Consider the following 18,326-nt stretch of genomic DNA (forward strand, 5'->3'; position numbering starts at 1 on the left):
CCCCAGGCGATATGTGAAGCCTCATCAGGAGGTACGCGAGATATATTTCATACATTGTCCAACACAGGTCCGAGGACCTACAAAAATTAATTTTCCATTGAAAGGGAGTATGTGAAGTCTCACTCTGAGACCAAGGGGTACATCGGCTGAAAAGGGTTCAGAACCGCTGCTCCAGACCCATACGACTACAATCTGGATACCTTGGATAGTGTCAGTGTTTCATTTGCACCATCCCTGGGACAGTGCAGCACCCTCATAACTCCATAGTAGGACTAGAAATAAGTCCATAAACCCAAAGGCCAAAAGGCTAGCAAAGTGGCCTACACAGAAGCCTTGGAAGTAATAATGTTATTCTCAGAGAACAAAATTACATTTGTTTCTGTCTCTGAAATAAGACCTGCACAGCAGCACACCTGCTGATTGCACACCGCCCACAAGCATATAAAAATGTGACCCCGTGCTGTTCCACATGTGGCCTGTACTTAGAAGTGGCAGATAGAGGGATCTGCCTGCAGAGGCGGTGGTATTTACTTGGCAACCACCCTTCTGGTACAACAACTTCTGACTGGGCCTGATGCCATCTGCTAAGCGAGGAGAGAGTCCAAGCAGCTGGAGACCAACATATGCATGAAGTATTCATGCTACAGTGACAGGCTCGTTGAAACAAGAAAAGAGCAAGATTTTCAGGCTGCCGACATTCCCAGGGACTTGATGGAGAAGTAAGAGCAGCAAGATACCCAGCTGCCAAAGGATGAGTGACTGCATGGGACTAGAGGTAGGCTGCCCATGATATATTTAGGCCACAGCTTCCTTTCCCAGGAGGCAGAGGTGGAGCACAATCTGCAGTGACCAAATCTAGAGGACAGTCACAATTTTATATTGATCTGTCCCAGTGGCTCTGGCTCTCTCAAAAATTGCTCCTGAACATGTCGGTGCAGCACACAGCCAGCTCTGGGCTCCTCCGCTGTGTTACTTTTGGGACGTACAGCCCGCAGCGAGGGAACTGGATGCTAGAAGAGGCTTGTCTAGAAAACACTTACTTGATTCAACCAGGCTTTTACTTCCTTGCCTTAGATTTTAAAGGGTGAAAAACTAGTTTGTTGTTGAGGTTTCATGTGTTGCTATTTTGTCCTTCTATGACTACAGAGATAGAAATGTCTAATTGGGACTCAGATGCCATAGTTTAGGAACCTCTATAGGGAAGTTCTTGCCACGCTGTATTTAACAGAGGTCTTTCCTACCAACTATTTAGCATTTGCTATGGATGGATGTTAACCGCTAAATGTCTGGAAGAAAAGATCGTTTCACGACTTCAGTGCTTGTGATGTCATGGCTTTACTGGGTCCCTCATCATCCACAGAGTATTTGAGGAAATGCAGGATGAATGAGGGCTGAATTGGTCATGTCAAAGAAATCAAATTCATGAAGCCTTCTGTATACATCATAATGAGGCAAAACATGGCAACTACAGCTTCTATCCTATCAAAGTTTATCTTTAAGTGTCTGTCTTGCTATCTGAAAAGACAGCAGTGATGCCTGTCAACCTGGCTGGAAAGTTATGAGGAGCAGTGTTGTGTACAGTGCTTGAAGATGTGCCTTGTATCTTCGCTGCAGAATTAGCTTGAGTTATCTACCATTGAATTAGCTTAGCTGTTGTAGGGTATTATAGGGTGGACCAGGGTTTTGGCAGGCAGTCTAGGAAGGCATGGTAGAACTGGGGTTACCATAGAGCAGGGGTGTAAAACGTATGGCCCATGGCCTGGATCCAACCTGCAGAGCCCTGCCATCCAGTCTGATCAGACCCACAGCCCCGATCTGGCCCATGTGGCACAGCTGGTCAGCACAGCAGCGGTGCTGCACACAATACCCGTCCCAGCTGGACTGCACAAGGATGCATGCTGCACACAGCGCCTGCTCCAGCCAGTCTGGGATCTGTGCCCGACACTGCACAGGTCTCAGGCTAGCTAGAGAGATTGCTGGATCAGGTATGCTGCAGAAGGGGGAGGGGGTCCGTGAGCCCGATCCTGCACTTAGACCAGTCCCACGCCACTCATCCAGCCCTTGGGGCCAGGTGAGTTTGACACCCCTGCTACAGAGAGTGCGGAGGTCAAGCCAGTGTGAGTCCAAGAACCTAGGCTAGGCAGAAAGTGCAGGCAGGAATTTAGGCCAGGATCAAGGCAAAGGGTTGGTTTGGGCAAGGGTCAGGCAGGACCTAGGCAGGAGCAAGCAGGTTAGCCGGGGGGCAGGCAGGCAGGGAGGAGCTGCTGCCCCCTCATGTGCTTGCTCAAGACAGGTCTCCGCCAGCGCCCTAATTACCTGCAACTAGGCCTAGAGGCATTACAGCTGTGCTATAGTAAAATATCACTTGGGTTCCTGTGTCCATGCTGGTTTCTGGGGGCGCATCCCAAAGTCCTTAGTGGGGCAGAGGCTAGGCTAAGCCGGGCCGAGCCACACTGGATTCTTTCCCTGTGAATTGAGAAGACTTCTTCCCTCTGTTCAGTGCGGTGAATTGGGGATAGGTGTTGCAGGACAAAGATGTTAGCCTGCACGCCTGCTAGAGAGCAGACAACATGTTGTGCTTTATCCTGTCCTTTTTGCTCCTGCTGACCACCTCCATCACATGAGAGTTAAGGGTTTTGTGTATGGCTGGAACTTGTACACAACACTCAGAGGTAACTTTTACAGTGCAGACAAGGCCAGGGAGCAGCCTGGGAGTGGCAAGCATGGATTATGATGACTTTGCTGGGGGTAACCCCTGCAGAGGAAGCCATGTGAGGCATATGCTCCTTTAGCCTCAGTCACCCTGGCCGCAGGAGTTCACTGTTTCCATTGAAATGCCAAGCGTTTCCACCCACGTGCTAGGCACTTACCTTGTGCGTCAATTCGGTGATGACTTCCCTCCCTCCCCCAGCCCTGTCCTAGGTTCTTGTCCTTTGTGGCCCCTCTGCCTGCTTGACACTCCCAGATAGCAAATGCATCCAGGCCTAGGGCTGCCTAATTGCATTCAGTGGAGTGCCAGCGGTTGGTAAGAAATGGATGTTGTTGTTCACACACTGACACGTTGCGAACAGTTTGGTTGCTTTTGGCATTGTCAGTGCAAGGTTGATGATGATATTACCACTAACACCTATCACTGTTGCTAACATATTAACTCTAAACAGGCCTGGCCCTTGTGTCTGATGGAAGGATGCAGAGATGTGTTTGAAACTAGGTTACAATGGCAGCCAAATGGTGTATGCTGGTTTGCTAACCTCTTGAGATGCAGCAAGAAATGGTTTCAGAAAGGAAAGGGATAGTGAAGGCAGGAGGCACTGACCAATTTATATTTTCAGCAGTTTTGGCATATCGTTTCGGCCATCTTAAGGTGATGTCATCAGCAGTGTGAAGAGCTTGAAGGCCACCAGGTAGTGTAGTAAATGGACACAAGTCAACAGTTGTGAGACATGGTTTGAACTTGTACACAGGGGCATTTGTTGTCATTGCAAAGGTCCCATTTGTATAGCTTGAGGCACAGTGACCTTGTCCAGTTCAAAAGTGATTGAGAAGAGCCCAATAACAGCGTGGCCCGTTAAATCCTGGTTGACTGACTGTAGGGTCAGCCCCCCTGGCCCTGCTGGTGCCCCTCACTCCCCCCCCCCCGAGCCCTCCTAGCCCTTTTGGTTGCCCTTGCCCCCCACCCAAGTCCCCTGACCCCCCAGCAGGAGGTGGTGGCTGCTGCAGTGGAGCCTGGCTCCCCTCCGCTGCCTGCCTGCTATGGGCTGGGGGAGGGGGCGTGCAGTTTCCCGTGCAGGCAGAAGAGGACACGTCACCTGAGCAGCACGGAGCTTGCAGCAGTAATGAGCTTCCCCATGCGGCCCTGCTCTTCTCTGCAGGTTGGGTTGCACCCGCTGAGCTGCAGAGGCCCTAGGGAAGGCAGCAGGGCAGCAGCCCGAGCCCGCAGTGGGCAACCTATGCCCACCCCACACATAGATCTGCAGGGCATGGGTCTCCCTGCCCCCTCCCCCCAGGAGTGCATACAGCGGCAGGGAGTCAGCGCCTCACTCCCCCCAGATGAGCCTCCCATGGCCCCATCCTGCTCCCAGCCACACATTGCTTCTCCAGGGCCCGAGCCCCACGCACCGCCCAGCTGGGCAGCAGCCCTAGCCCTGCCCAGCTCCCTCCCTCCCTATGGGGGCCTCAGTCCCCTCCCTCCCCTCTTACCTGCAGGAGCAGCTCTCCAGGCTTCCTGGGGCCATGTGCATATGCATGCACATGGCACCCCCCACCTGACCGCCCTCCTCCCGCTCCCCCTAGCCCCTTGCAGGCTGGAGCTCTGCCAGCAAGCAGAGAGCTCTTTGCAAAACTGCAAAACCCATGGGTTTCTCCATTAAAATGAGAAATCCATGTTTTCCTTGGGTAAAGGGGAAATCTGTGTTTTTCTCCATTTTTCCTGTGGGAAACGGAAAACCCGTATCCCTGGACATAACCCACCGAATACTGGGATTTGTTGATATGAGCAACCATTGAAGAGGATCATTGTTTTCTCTCTACTCTTTCTGCTTGTATTGAACAGATCTGTGCTTCAATTAATATTAATGATTTGCACTTGTAGAGATTTTTTCATCTGAATATTCATATCTTCCTAATGCCTGAAAATGTGTTACGTGTTTCATAGGAAACATTAGGAAGAGAGTTTCCAGCTCCAGGGGGCTTCCAACTGAAATGTAACCAGCATACTTAATAAAACACAGGTTCCAAGACAAAGAACCTGGAAAAGAGAGAGGTTGCAGGTTTATTGTGATTTAGCATGTAGGGAGCCAAGTCAGGGACCGTGCTGCGCAAGCAGATAAGTAAAGGACAGACACAAAGAGCTTGTATGATGCCTTAGCTGCTTAGCTTAGGAAGGCACCATGCCTCCTGCTGGTTCTAATTATTATTTTTAAACACATTCATTTATAGGTCTTGTGTTTTTACCAGTGATTTGAGTGAGGTGAGATTAGAGGTCTTCAAGCATTTTAGTTTGAAGGCTAACTATGGCTTGTTCCAAACTACCCACTTGAATCATTTCATGATAGGAGAACAGAGATTGAGATCATGATGCTATTTTGCAGAGGAAGAAACTGAAAGCTAGAAAAGCTGCTGTGACCAAAGTGACTTAACCAAAGGCCACGTTGCAAGCCAGTGAGAGACAATTCTCATTTGGGATCTCTACTTGGCAGACTAGCCCATGCATAGGACGAGTAGCCAGTAGATAGCATCAGCCTCCATTTTCTCCAACATTTTGCCCAATAAGCAATCATATCAATTAAGTGTAACTCTGATTTGGGTGACAGCATGGTAATGCATATAGAGTTAGAAGGCTCTTCCAACTTATTTACTTACCAGTATGGATATATATTGTATTTATTTGTTCTCTTGCAGCTGCTAAAAGCAGCCAGTCCATAGTGCACATGGAGATTTAATTGTTCCCCAAGTAACAGATTGTGGCAGTAAACTTAGGAGAGGGGAGAGAAGGTTTAGCCTTGCTTTAGCCCCACATCAATGTAATGGTAAGTCTCTTGGCAGGTTGAGATGAACTGATTTAGTCTTTATTGGCTGCTTGCTATGATGCCAGAGCCTTGCCTGGGTGCATCTACACAAGACTCATCAAGTATAGTAGACTAGACCCACTGCGCATTAGTGCGGTAGGAAAAACGCATGCTAATGCACTGTAGAATTAGTCCACTGTGTATTAGTGTTACAAAAAAAGTGTGCCGGTGTTACTGTGCACAAGCACCAATTATGGCTCGTTGTTAGCTCCTGTAATTACAAGTACTAAACTTAATGCACTGTAATTATGGTGCATTAATGAATGTGTAGACTCTCCCCATCTTTAATTTTACCTCCTTCCAAAGGGATTGCTCAGGAAAAATGCACTACAGCTGGAATTGCCACATATATATCCTCTTGTTCTCTCTAAGTAGAGGGTGGCTTGATATGGTGCACCCAGGGAGTGAATTACCAAATTCCAGTCTCCTGCTAGGAAGGACACTGTCATTGTTAGGCATGAAATGAATATGGCTCCAAGGGGCTATGGAGCCTGGAACACACCAGATTGGGGGACCAGCAGTGCGTGTGTGTGTGTGGTCAGTGTGTTGGGTGTTTCAGAACGGGTACAGTGTGCATAAAGCAAAACCAAATCCGTCAGCTGAAAGGTCCCAGTCAAAACAAAATACCAGCTAAGAGGCAGTTAGGGTGTTCATTGCCAGTAAAAGGCATCTAGGTGAAACATCAGACAAGGCATGGCCTGGACCCATACTTTTGTTGGTTCTAGGAGAGAGGATGCTTGGCAAACTACAGCTGCTTCTCTGCAAGTCCCTGAAATGACTGAACAATTTCCTGCATCCTGTGTGCCACAGAGCAGTGGGAATCGTGGACGGGCTAGCCAGTCAGGCCACAGGCGCATGGTGCTGAATTATGGTACTGTCATCTCCTCCCACAGGTGAGGGTGAATCATCACCTGGGATCCCGGTTTTCTCTGTTTTAAAAATCCAAAGCGTTCTAATTACCCCCCTCCCCCTGCCCCAAATCCGCGTTTTTCTGTGATTAAAATGAAACACCACTACATATATTGGTATGAACTGCACATTATTTTTTTGATATATTTACAATTTTAAAGCAATATGGAAGCTTACCAGTGCCTGAATCACTATAATAAAATAAATTCTAAACACCTACGAGTTTTGGTGTTTGATTTTGGGGGGTTTTATCATGGAAAATCAGAGCTCCCCCGTCCCCTTCTCTCACCAGAACGCAGGTCCAGCTGCAGCTGCCCCCCTGCTGCTTTGTGGTTCTGAGCAGCCCTGATATGCCAATGCCCCTCACCCTCCTCAGCCTTGCTGGTGCACCTCACTCTCAACCCACAGCTCCCCATCCCCGCCAGTGCCCCTCTGTCCCAACCTACAGGCCCCCACCCCCAGCCCAGCTGGTACCCCTCACTCCTGACACACTGCTCCCCGCCCCCAGACCCCAGCCACCAGTGTGTAAGGCAGGGTATGTACCCAACCATAGGTGATGCATCAGAGGGGAATGGGGGGGGCACATGCCCCCCCAAATTTGTGTATCCACAGTGACAATGGGGCTGTAGCCTGGCTAAACTGGCATGGGCAGAAGCTGACTTTGTGGCCCAGCAGGTGGGACCCAGTGTGGAAGGGTGGAGCAGGATGGCAAGACTGCTGCTCCAGCAGCAGTGCAAGGAGTAACCGATCACTCCACCTCCTCTCGCTGCAGCCACTCATGCACTGGGCCACAGCTCTACCCTGCCACCATGGCCTGGCTGCCACTGCTGCTGCTACTGCTTCCCTCAGGCTGCCCATGCTGCCTCCCCACCCCACCTCACCTCCAGGGTACAGCTGCAGCCTGGAGCATGAGCAGCTGCAGCAGGAGGAGGTGAGGGCAGCGCGCTCCCCTGCCCGCCTCCCAGGACTCCTTGCAATGCTTCTGGTGCGGGGTTCCTGGCAGCAGCAGCAAGTCTCGCCATCCTGCTCTGCCTTCCTGCACTGGGTCTTACCTCAGTCGCAGAGGTGGCTCCTGCCCATGTTGGTCTGGCCAGATTTTAACCCCATTCCTGCTGTAGGTGCACAAATCTGGGGGGGGGCACATGCCCCATACCCCACCAGCGTGTTGCCTGTACACCCCTGTCCCCCTACACTTCACCTATGCCCTCCCATAGACTTACCTGTGGGGAGCTGCAGGAGCTGCTGTCCACCATGCTACCTGGCTTTCACATGCATGTGTGCACACACATGCTCACGTCATGCCCCCTGCCTGCGATCACCCTCCTCCCACTCCCAGCAGCCCTAAGAAGCCCCTTGCAGGCTTGAACTCTGCCAGCCTGCAAGGGGGAAACCCACCGCTTCCTGCGTTTTTCTCCTTTAAAGGAAAAAAATGCATGTTTTCCCATGGGCAACAGAAAACCTGGATTCCTGGTCATCACAGCCCCTGTTCTAAAGAGTCCTGATGGGTCTCATGTCCCTCCTTGTGACTTACCATTGATTCTGAAAGGGTGATATTGTAGTTGGTTGCCTCATAAGATGATAGTTTTGTAAGATCTTCTGCCCATCCTTTCCAAGTTCCTCACTGTTTTGTCATCTGCTTGTACTTCCACACTTCTGAGGCTGTGTGTTATGGCCCTGATCTTCACTGCAAGCTGGACTCATTTCTACTCACAGTGTAATCCACGCTTTCTGTTTAACAACTGGTAGTAATGAGCTGGAGGACTCACTGGTGAGAAGCTATATCTAAGGCAGGGGTGGGCAAAATGCAGCCCAGGGGCCGGATGTGGCCCGCCAGGCCATTCTATCCGGCCCCTGGGGCCCCTAAAATATTTAGAAAATTAATATTTATCTGCCCTGGGCTGCCTGTCATGCAGCCCTCGATGGCTTGCCAATACTCAGTAAGCGGCTCTCTGCCCAAAAGAATTGCCCGCCCCGATCTAAGGGTTGAACTCAGAGTTTGAAATAAGGAAGGTCAAAGCACAATTGGAGTTGTAGCTAGCAAGGGAGGTGAAGAGTAACAAAAAGGATTTCTACAGGTATGTCAACAACAAGAGGAATATCAAGAAAAGTGTGGGTCCTTTAGTAAATGACGGGGGCCAACCTAGTGACAGAGGATGTGGAAAAAGCTGAAGTGCTCAATGCCTTTTTTACCTCAATCTTCACAGGCAAGGGCAGCTCCCAGACTGCTGCAGTGGGCAGCACAGTTTGGGGAGGAGGTGAGCAGCCAACAGTGGCGAAAGAACAGGTTAGGCACTATGTAGAAAAGCTGGACATGTACAAGTTAATGGGGCTGGACGGGTTGCACCTGAGTGTTGAGCGGGTTGGCTGATGTGATTGCAAAGCATCTGGTCATCATCTCTGAAAACTCATGACGATTGGAAGAGGTCCTGGATGACTGGAAAAGGGCAAATATAGTGCCCATCTTTAAGAAGGGGAAAAAAGAGGATCTGGGGAACAGACCAGTCAACTTCACCTCTGTTCCTGGAAAAATCATGGAGCAGATCCTCAAGGAATCTATTTCTAAGCATTTGGAGGAGAAGAAGGTGATTAGAAACAGTCAGCATGGAGTCAACAGGGGCAAGTCATGCCTGACCAACCTGATTGCCTTCTACAATGAGATGACTGGCTCTTTGGATGTGGGAAGAGCAGTGGACATGATATATCTTGACTTTAACAAGGCTTTTGAAATGGTCTCCCATGACAGTCTCACAAGCAAGCTAAGGAAGTACGGGTTGGATAAATGGACTGCAAAGGGGATAGAAACCTGGTTGGATTATTGAGCACAATGGGTAGTGATCAATGGCTTTATGTCTAGTTGGCAGCCATTATCAAGTAGAGTGCCTTAGGAGTTTGTCCCGGGGCTGGTTTTGTTCAGTGTTTTCATCAGTGACCTGGAAAATGGGATGGAGTGCACCCTCAGCAAAATTGCAAATGACGCCAAATTGGGGGTAGTAGTGGCTACACTGGAGTGTAGGGCTACAATTCGGAGAGACCTCGAAAAGTTGGAGGTTTGGACCAAAATAAATCTCATGAGGTTGAATAAGGACACATGCAAAGTCCTGCACTTAGGATGGAGCAATCCCATGCGCTGGTACAGGCTGGAGACTGACTGACTGACTGGGCAGCAGCTCTGCAGAAATGGACCTGGGGGTTACAATGGACAAGAAGCTAAATATGAGCCACCCATGTGTCTATGATGTGAAGAAGGCTAATGGCATACTGGGCTGCATTAGTAGGATCATTGCCAGTAGATTGAGTGGCGTGACGATTCCCCTCTGTTCAGCACTGGTGAGGCCGTATGTAGAGTACTGTGTCTAGTTTTGGGCCCCCCACTACAAAAAGAATGTGGACAAATTGGAGAGAATTCAGTGGAGGACAATGAAAATGGTTAGAGGGTTGAGGAACATGACTTCTGATGAGAGGTTTAGGAAACTGGGCTTATTTAGTCTAGAGAAGAGAAGACCGAGAGGGGATTTAATAGCAGCCTTCAACTACCCGAAGGGAGGATCCAAAGAGGATGGAGCTGGACTGATCTCTGTGGTGGCAGACGACAGAACAAGGAGCAATGGGCTCGGGGGAGTTTAGGTTGGGTATTAGGAAAAACTTTCTCACTAAGAGGGCAGTAAAACAGTGGAGCAGGTTACCCAGAGAGGTCTGGGAATCTTCATCCTGTAAAGTTTTCAAGACCTGGCTAGACAAAGGTTTGGCCAGGATGATCTAGTTGTGGCTGGTCCTGCTTTGAGCAGGGGGTTGGACTTGATGACCCACTGAGGTCCTTTCTAACCCTTACTTTCTATGATTCTGTCATTCCAAATCATTTCGTCCTTTATTATGAGCCTTAGCATCCTAGTCAAGGAGCTAGCATGTGACACCTATCTGCATAACCAGCTTTTTTGACAGTCTGGGCACATTTTGGAATGGTTCAATGAGCATGTGATGTCCATATGCCAAAACCGTTCCTTCTGAGCTGACTCGGGTTGAAGCCCAGAATTGTTCACAAGTAGCAGATAAGAAATACCTCAGGAGCTGGAAACAGCAGAAGTTGAGAGCAGCATTTTATTTTCCTTTTTTCAGATGGTATTGAACTGGCTTAACGTTTTGCTTGATAATTTCATATGTATCTGGAAAGAGACAGTAAGTATTAATTTCTAGCTAACAGGCCGGTGAATAAAAACACATGGAAAGGCTGTATAGTGTGGGGGGGGGAAGGAGGAGATGCCTGTGTCTTCTAATTAATAACCAGCAGGAAAAAATATGAGGTGCTGTCCTGTAAAAGCCTGATTCAAACCCACTGCAATCAATGGGAAGAACCTGTCGGCATCGCTGGGCTTTGTATCGGGTTCTGTGGGATCAGACGTACCGTAATTTCTCACATACAGCCCGGCCCGGAATATAACACACGTTGCTTTTGAAAGGCAAAATAAAGGAAAAAAGATCTTTCCTTGTACTAAATAACTAAGTAGATGCAGCCAGGAAGCCGAGCCTGCTCATTTTTCCACTCCCTGTGGATTACTCCATATTTTACTGGCAATTTCACCCACAAGCTGCAAAATCTGCACTTACTGTATTTTTTGCATCTATTGCCCACTTTAATTTGCAGCAGCTGTTTTTTGGGACAAAGGTGTATGTACTATGTAAAAAACATGGTAAGTATTCTGAATGTAAGGTCTGAAGGTGTTTCACATCCCACCTCACCTCCAGGGTACTAGTACATGTGTTCCCTCATTATGACCATATGGGTGGGACATCATATGCAAATGCCATAATACTTTGCACTTGACAAATGAGAGACTACAGCCAGTCAATGAGACTGTTTTGTAGTGTGCTAGCATGACTTCATTTCCAAATCCATCTCTTCCTGTTTGGTTTTATTCTCAGCTCTGCCTTGATTTGCTGTTTGACTTCAGTCAAGTCATTTTGGCCCCTGAATAAATGGCCTTGTTTTCAGAGGTGCTGAGCACCTCTGACTCTCACTGACTTGAGCTCTGGTAATCAGGTCATGTGTATAGGTGCTTAGTTTTAGTTGGTGCATTTAGATTGCATGAATGTAAGTGGCTTTCTCAGTCATGCAGACCAAGGGATACATCCAGGCAGAGTCAGGACCCTTCTTTAATTGCTTCAGTAGCAGCTGGTGTGAATGCAGAAGCTATGATAGCAGACAGCTGGTCTCTTTGTTTCTTTCAGGAAACAACATAGCTGGAGTAATTGCTGGATCTGTGGAAGATGGCAATTGGCTTACTGGGTTGGTTCACTACTTCTAATCCAGTGTCTGCCCGTGACAGCGATCAGCACCACATGCTTCATAGATAGATGCTTAGAAGCCCCATGATGAATGAGTATGGGAGACCCTTGCCAGTCACTAAACCCAGTCAGTCCATGAGCATCTTGTGCCCTGAAGCCTTTTTATCCCATCTAATAATGTAACTGTGACTGTTCTCATTATGCCCATAAAGGTCTGTCATTTTTCAGGATCCTGGTAGGGTCTTAGACTCGGTGATCTCCTGTGGCAGTAAGTGCAACATGTCAGGGTGCCAAAGCTCCTGCAAAATGATTTCATCTTAAATCAGGTTTGCTTTTTGCAAACATGGTTTGGCTCTTTCAGGGTAAAGGCAGCGTGCTTCTGGCAAGAGAGCGTCCTTTAAAATACTTAGGACGCAGTCTGCTAGTAGCACCGTAGATTTAAACCTCTGTCGACTTTTCCATTTATAAACCCAGGTTGTCAAAGGATTAAAACTCAGGTGTCAAACTCCTCACCGTGCAGTCCCGTGATAAAGGAAGATGCCTGGCTGTGGATACAACTCCCCGTTATGCTGCCAAATTAGGTTGATGTGTGCAGTGGGAAATGTTAGTCTCTTTGTGAGTTTGCAGTCAGTGTGTGCACATGCATCCATTTTTGTGGCATGGGGCTTGGGAGGAGACAAGGAAGCTCTTTCCTGCAGAAGCTTGTGGGGGTTTTATTTTAAACAGGACTTGGGCTCTTTCTATAATCTGCTATTAGACATTGTCTGAAGGAGGGTTTGTATCCTAAGCTATGGTATCATGGCTTCTTACTCTTTTAGCAACAGCTTTCAGTTATGTGGTGCTTCTTTATCCTATGGGACACCTACAGTTCCTACACATGTAACTACTATCGATGCGAGTAGTTTCTCCTTTACTGAAAGGTAGAAGACCTGGGGAAAGCCGGCAGATTGGGAATCAACTAGTCAGGGTGAGCGGCAAAGAAACACTTTGACACTGCAGGGTGAATTTGGATTGGCAGATGGTAATAGCTCAAGCTGAAATTTACTGTGATTAATACTCCTCTCCTTTCAAAAGCAGGCTCTTTAGTGATAAGTGGTTGGGACCTGACTCTTAAATCTCCTTGCTTAGTACTTCCAGCAGCATACTGGCCAATGATAAAGGGGTGGTGTACATTTGTTCAGCAGTAATTGAAAAACTGATCTGCCTCATTTACAAAGCAAGTACTGGCCTTGCCTAGCTTGATGGTGTTAATTGGTGTGGCCTCATGTACATTAATACAACAATCTGTGTATCTTAGCCATCAACTTGGAGGGCAGGGTTTCCAGCTGCTGATTGCAGTGGGATGGAGCTCAGAGTGTATTATATCTAGTCAGCAGCAAGCAGTGGGTGATCTGTATGCATGCGATACTATATGACTGTACATAGGCACAGCTAAGCTGGTTGCAGACAGCACTTGCCAGCTGCAGCCTTAACTCTGAATTTCCTAGCTAAGCATCCAGCAGAGCCCTTGACATGCTAAGAGACATCTTTAGAAGAAAGAGCTTGTAGCTGAATGTAGCAGCATGTTGGCGACAAACCAGAGGATCTCAAAAAGATCATGTTCTGTACAGGAAGGCAGAGTCGAGTCACTTGGACGATATAATTGATACACTATGAATCTTAATTGGGCACATTCCATCCTGCGCTGGAATATTTTTAAACTCGTGTATTTTTAATGTGAAGATCTGCTTCTAGTTCTATATTCACTTGAGCCTTCAAACCACCTCTTTTCTGTGGGCACCTGTACACATCATGGGTTTTAATCCTCATTAAATTAAATAGGTTTATACAATTTAAACTTGTTTATTTTGGAGTGTCGCATCTGTGTTTACACATACTAGGCTTTCGAGCAAATTAAGCCAGGTCCCTGGCTGGCGACACAGGAGAGCGAAATGGTCCGGCCCTGCCCCACATCCACCCCATGCCCATGCCTTGCCGTGTAGCTGTGGAAGCAGGGAGCCGACAAACCACACAAGAAAAAAAAAGGCAATTTGAAGGGGTGAGCTTCAAAGAAGTCGCCGTGCCATCTGGTGGACAAAGAGGCTCATTACACATTTTTGAGTGCCTTTATGTTTGCACACAGTGAATCCATGGATACGATACTTTAATTCCTGGTGAGCCAAGCTAAGCTACGTCCGAGGCGTTTTAGTTTAATGTACAAGAAAGACTTTTGAAGTGTCAGGAAATCCCACTCGTGCAAACAGACAGACAGTTGCAGTGCATGAAAGGGCAAAAATTGTGGTGTATACATGAGCCCCAAGCTTTGAATATAAAGATAAGAACTTTTAAGAACTCCCATGCAGTTCTTTTCTGATAGCATTCAACACCTAAGAGTCTCAGGTCCCAGAGGTGTCTATTATGCTTCAGGCTTCTCTATTTCAGGGGTGCCAACTTGTAGTATGAAGCTACTGTATTTCAGGGGCAGGCTCCATGTGTGGCATGTGGCAGATTGGGAAGGGGACAGGCACTACAATGGCCAATATGACAGCAAGTAGAGCATCAGATCAAGCTGGGAGAACAGAGAAAGAAGCAGAAAGCAGAGCAATGGATTGGATGGGAGAAAAGGATCAAAGTGGCACTCAAGGAGGATACAGAGCTAATTTGTGGCACCTGCCAAAAAGTTTGGCCCCCACTTTTCTATTTATGTCATCTTTGCTGCTGATGCACTTCCTATGCAGTGAATGCATTTTGGCATCCTGTGTTCAGGAACATGGCTCGTGCCAGTGACTGGAGCACTGAGTTAGGGAGCAAATGGAGGTGGGCATTAGAAACCAGTTTGGCTATCTGGAAACATGCAAACTTTCAAGACTGATCCAGAATGGACAGAGGGCAAGAAATAAGGTGGAAAGGGATGTAGCTTTCATTGGTTCAAAGGGAGCAAATGCAAACCAAGGTTCAAGTGACAGCAGATGAGACTTGGAGAGCAAGGTGTGGACTGCAGGTAGAGGGGAGGGAATGGGTGTAAACTTGGGGAGCACGGTGACTGTAGAGCCATCTTGGAGCCTAGCTGCCCACTTTCTTGTTCCTCTGGTGTGGTTCAAAGAAGGATGTGGAGAGAGGAAAGGAGTGCAGGTAGAAAGGGAACAAGCAGATGCAGAGAGAGGGCATGTTAATACTGTGTTTGCTGTGGCAGCAGCTTGTGGAGCCCTAGCTTTAAGCCTGCTAGCCTGGGCAGATCTAGCAGAGAAATTAAAGCAGAATGGCACTGAATACAGGCTCATGCTGACTCTCAAATAGCTGCCAAGATTTTCAAGTGGTTTTTCGCAACCCGTGCAAAACTGCCATGCTTAAAGGGACATCTGAGCTGACTTATTTAAAGCTAACAGAGATACGTCTAACTATACTGCAGTCAAGGCCACGGCTGCCACATCACCCTCATTGCCACCAAAAGAACTTAAGCAAAATACTGTTTCGGTAATGAAACAATAATCAGTGTCTGCCCCTGGCATGGGGCATGAAAGCAAGAGTTGCACCCCCCTCGTCACAGAGGTGGCCACATAAATGTGCACATGCCAGCATTGCTTATTCCTATATGACAGAGGAGTACAAGGTAGACAGGACAGGCATAAGGACCACTAATGTTGGTGTATCTGCACCCTCATAGATCAAGTAATGAAGAACCCTCCGAAGATTTTTTGAGGTCCCTTCCAGCTCTTAATTGCTATGATTAATGTCTGTGATGACATGGTTACATGGGTGCAAAGGCTGCATAGCCCAGGCCTGTGTCCCCTGCTGCTGCAGTCACTGCAGTGTAGGCACTCCCATGTCTCACATGCCCTCTAACAGGCACTGCAGGGGAGTGGCTGCTGCATGGTGTGTTTCTTGCCTTCCAGACTGAAAACAGTTTCTCTCTACAAACAGCTTTCCTGGCCTCTTGTTGGGCTTGGGGAAAGCAGATGCACAAAGGAGCCAGCTTTGTGCAGGCAGGTAGAAGGCACGAGCAGATTTTCAGAGCATGCAAAGCCTGAGCCAATTTAGGCTTGCAAGGAGAAGACAGAGAGAACTGGCCTTCCTGGCATGGCTGGCAGCACTGAGTATAACAAAGAAGCTTTCTGGGTTGCATAACATAAGACTTGGTGAAGGCATTTGTCACATTAGTACCTGCTTCTTCAGTAGCAGTCTTCATAGATCTCACAGTGTTTTACAGGGAAAGTCAGGAGACATATCCCTATTTTATGATGGGAAAAGTGAGGGACAGAGGTCAAGGTCATCCATCAGGACAGTAGCAGAGCTGGGAATAGGATCTCAGGTTTCCCCAGTTCGTTGTAATCACTCTGAAGTTAACTTGTGCAGTTGACTCTCGGAAAAGGTGGCCTAGTAATAAAGAATAATCCTGGCCATTAATCACGTTCCTAACAGGGCTCTGTGTCGGTACTTCAGTCTCGATCGCCAGCAGGATTCAAGAAGTTTCCTTCATTGCACCTGCCCTTTGTGTTGTGGCTCTCTCGAGGGAACAGGTGGTTCACCTCATGGTAAATGAGTCCCCCAGGATTAGATGGACTGTGTGATGCAGTGGGGCAAGGCTTGCTCCATTCAGTAAGACAATTAAAAGGGAGATGTCTTTGTATGCAGGAAGAGAAGATCTGTTTTATCTGCAGTTCATTCAGAGGAGATCCATCATAGTATCTAACAGGCAAGTCAGGAAATCATGGAAATTATTCATGAATGTTGATTCATCGTCCAGAAAATGGAACAAGCTGCCACGGCAAGTTATGGGATCTCCTTCAGTAGAGATTTTCAAGAGAAAAAAGGCAAGTCCTCCCTGAGACAGCTAAGAAATAGTGTCTTGTCTGTGTCATGGTTAGACCGGATAACCCTTGGGGTCCCTTATGTGACCCTATGATTGGAAATGGAAATGGAAAGCCCCAACCTCAGATTAAGTACATGGCTACCTGTGGGAATTTCCTTTCGGATTTGGATTAAAGGTGTGCTGTAGAAAGGCTGAATATACTTTATTCCTTACCAAGTGGAACAAGCAGATTTGATCTGGGAGTGGTGCTGGGTGTCCCAGACTCGCCCTGGTGTGACTGGGAGCTGGGAGCAGTTAGAAGGATCTAGCTCGGGCCACCCAGAAGGACCGGCTGAAATATTGCCTTTAAAGACTTTCTCTGTACACAGCATGTTGCTTTGCTCCTAGCACCGTTCTAGGTGCATACATTCAGGCTGAGTAATGAGATCCCAACATATACTGCTTCCCTGGTGTCTCCAGCAAGCTGGCTCATGCAGAACATGTCTTTTTCTCCACCTTGCTGGTATAATAAAAGTTTTTTGCTGCTATAAACTCTTAACAAAAATAACCTGACATGACCTTTCTGTTCCATTGCACTGTGCCCCCCCTGCTAGCTGGGTCATTTAAAAGCACAGGTGCTGACTCCGCATTTCTTTTGGTACTACCAGCCCATCCATTATTTACCAGTTTATCCTCTCCATGTAGCCCTCACCTTTCTGTTTGCCCCTCTCAGCTGTTACCCGGTGCCTTACCATCCCTCTCTGGGCAGCACAGCTAGAATAATGCTGAGGATGTGCTTTATTGCTTGTTTCTGTTAGGTTTAGCGCAGACTGTTTTCACCGTCATAGCAACGTAAACTTTGTCACCATTCACTTTTCTTGGATCCATGGGCATTATGAGTTAAATTGTGTCAGATGGCATGGCAATGTGTTTGTACTACCAAACAGCCTAATTATGGACTGGGTACCCCCCGCCCTAAGACACCTCACACAGAACAAAAATAAAGCCTCGGCCTCCAAGAGCTTACAATCTGAGTGCAAGACAAGTGATGACAAATGGGTCCAGACAGTTGGGGAATACAGCTGGAAAAAAGAAGAGGTGTGGATATGTTTTTAATGTGTATGTTTTGGAGCCTTTCTCCCTATGGTTTTGGACTGCAGAGCTGTCCCTTCTCCATTATAAGCAGCCCTGTTGGGCCCTGGAAATTGCCTTCAGTGCCCACTTGCAGAGAATAAAACTCTATCTTTTGCTTCTGCCACTTGCTAGGGGAGTCCTTGGCAGTCGGAGGCCTCCAGACTTACGTTCTCTCTTAGGCCAACAGTCATACTCACGGGCACTGGAAACTCGGATGCAGCCGACAAAAGGGACCATTCCTGCTAACCAGCATGGCAGGGCTATGATGCACCTTTGCCGTCACCCAGCCTCTTTTGGGTAGTTAGACGATAACTGGAAAAATAAAAGAGACACTCTGTTTGTGATGAATTCCTAAGGTAGACCCCAGTTGTGCACATGTTCATAATGCAATTGCAAGCCTGCCAAACATTATGAATCGAGAAATGAATTGCTCTTGTCTCTCTTTCCCAGGCTTCCTCCATCCCTGGTTCCTCTCCTGCAGTGATGGAAAACTCCTCTGTGGCATCTGCCTCCTCTGAGGCAGGGAGTAGTCGATCTCAGGAAATTGAAGAGCTGGAGAGATTCATCGACAGTTATGTCCTTGAGTACCAAGTCCAAGGGCTGCTGACTGACAAAACAGAAGGGGATGGAGAGAGCGAGAAAACGCAGTCCAATATCTCTCAGGTTAG

At 47.8% G+C, this 18,326-nt stretch overlaps 1 protein-coding gene across 6 annotated transcripts in view; it reads left to right on the forward strand.

Annotated features, from left to right (window-relative positions):
• Nucleotides 1-18,326, forward strand: part of CTIF (cap binding complex dependent translation initiation factor) — a 331,892-nt gene that overhangs the window by 65,378 nt on the left and 248,188 nt on the right. For all 6 annotated transcript variants that reach the window (XM_090037762.1, XM_090037761.1, XM_090037763.1 and 3 more), the window contains one exon: nt 18,109-18,321. In XM_090037762.1, coding sequence (XP_089893888.1) covers nt 18,142-18,321 — 180 coding nt within the window. In that variant the 5' untranslated portion in view covers nt 18,109-18,141. The remainder of the gene's footprint in view (nt 1-18,108; nt 18,322-18,326) is intronic.

Source organism: Crocodylus siamensis, chromosome 3 (assembly GCF_052110815.1).
Source record: "Crocodylus siamensis isolate JL-2025a chromosome 3, ASM5211081v1, whole genome shotgun sequence".
NCBI classification, from domain to species: Eukaryota; Metazoa; Chordata; order Crocodylia; family Crocodylidae; genus Crocodylus; species Crocodylus siamensis.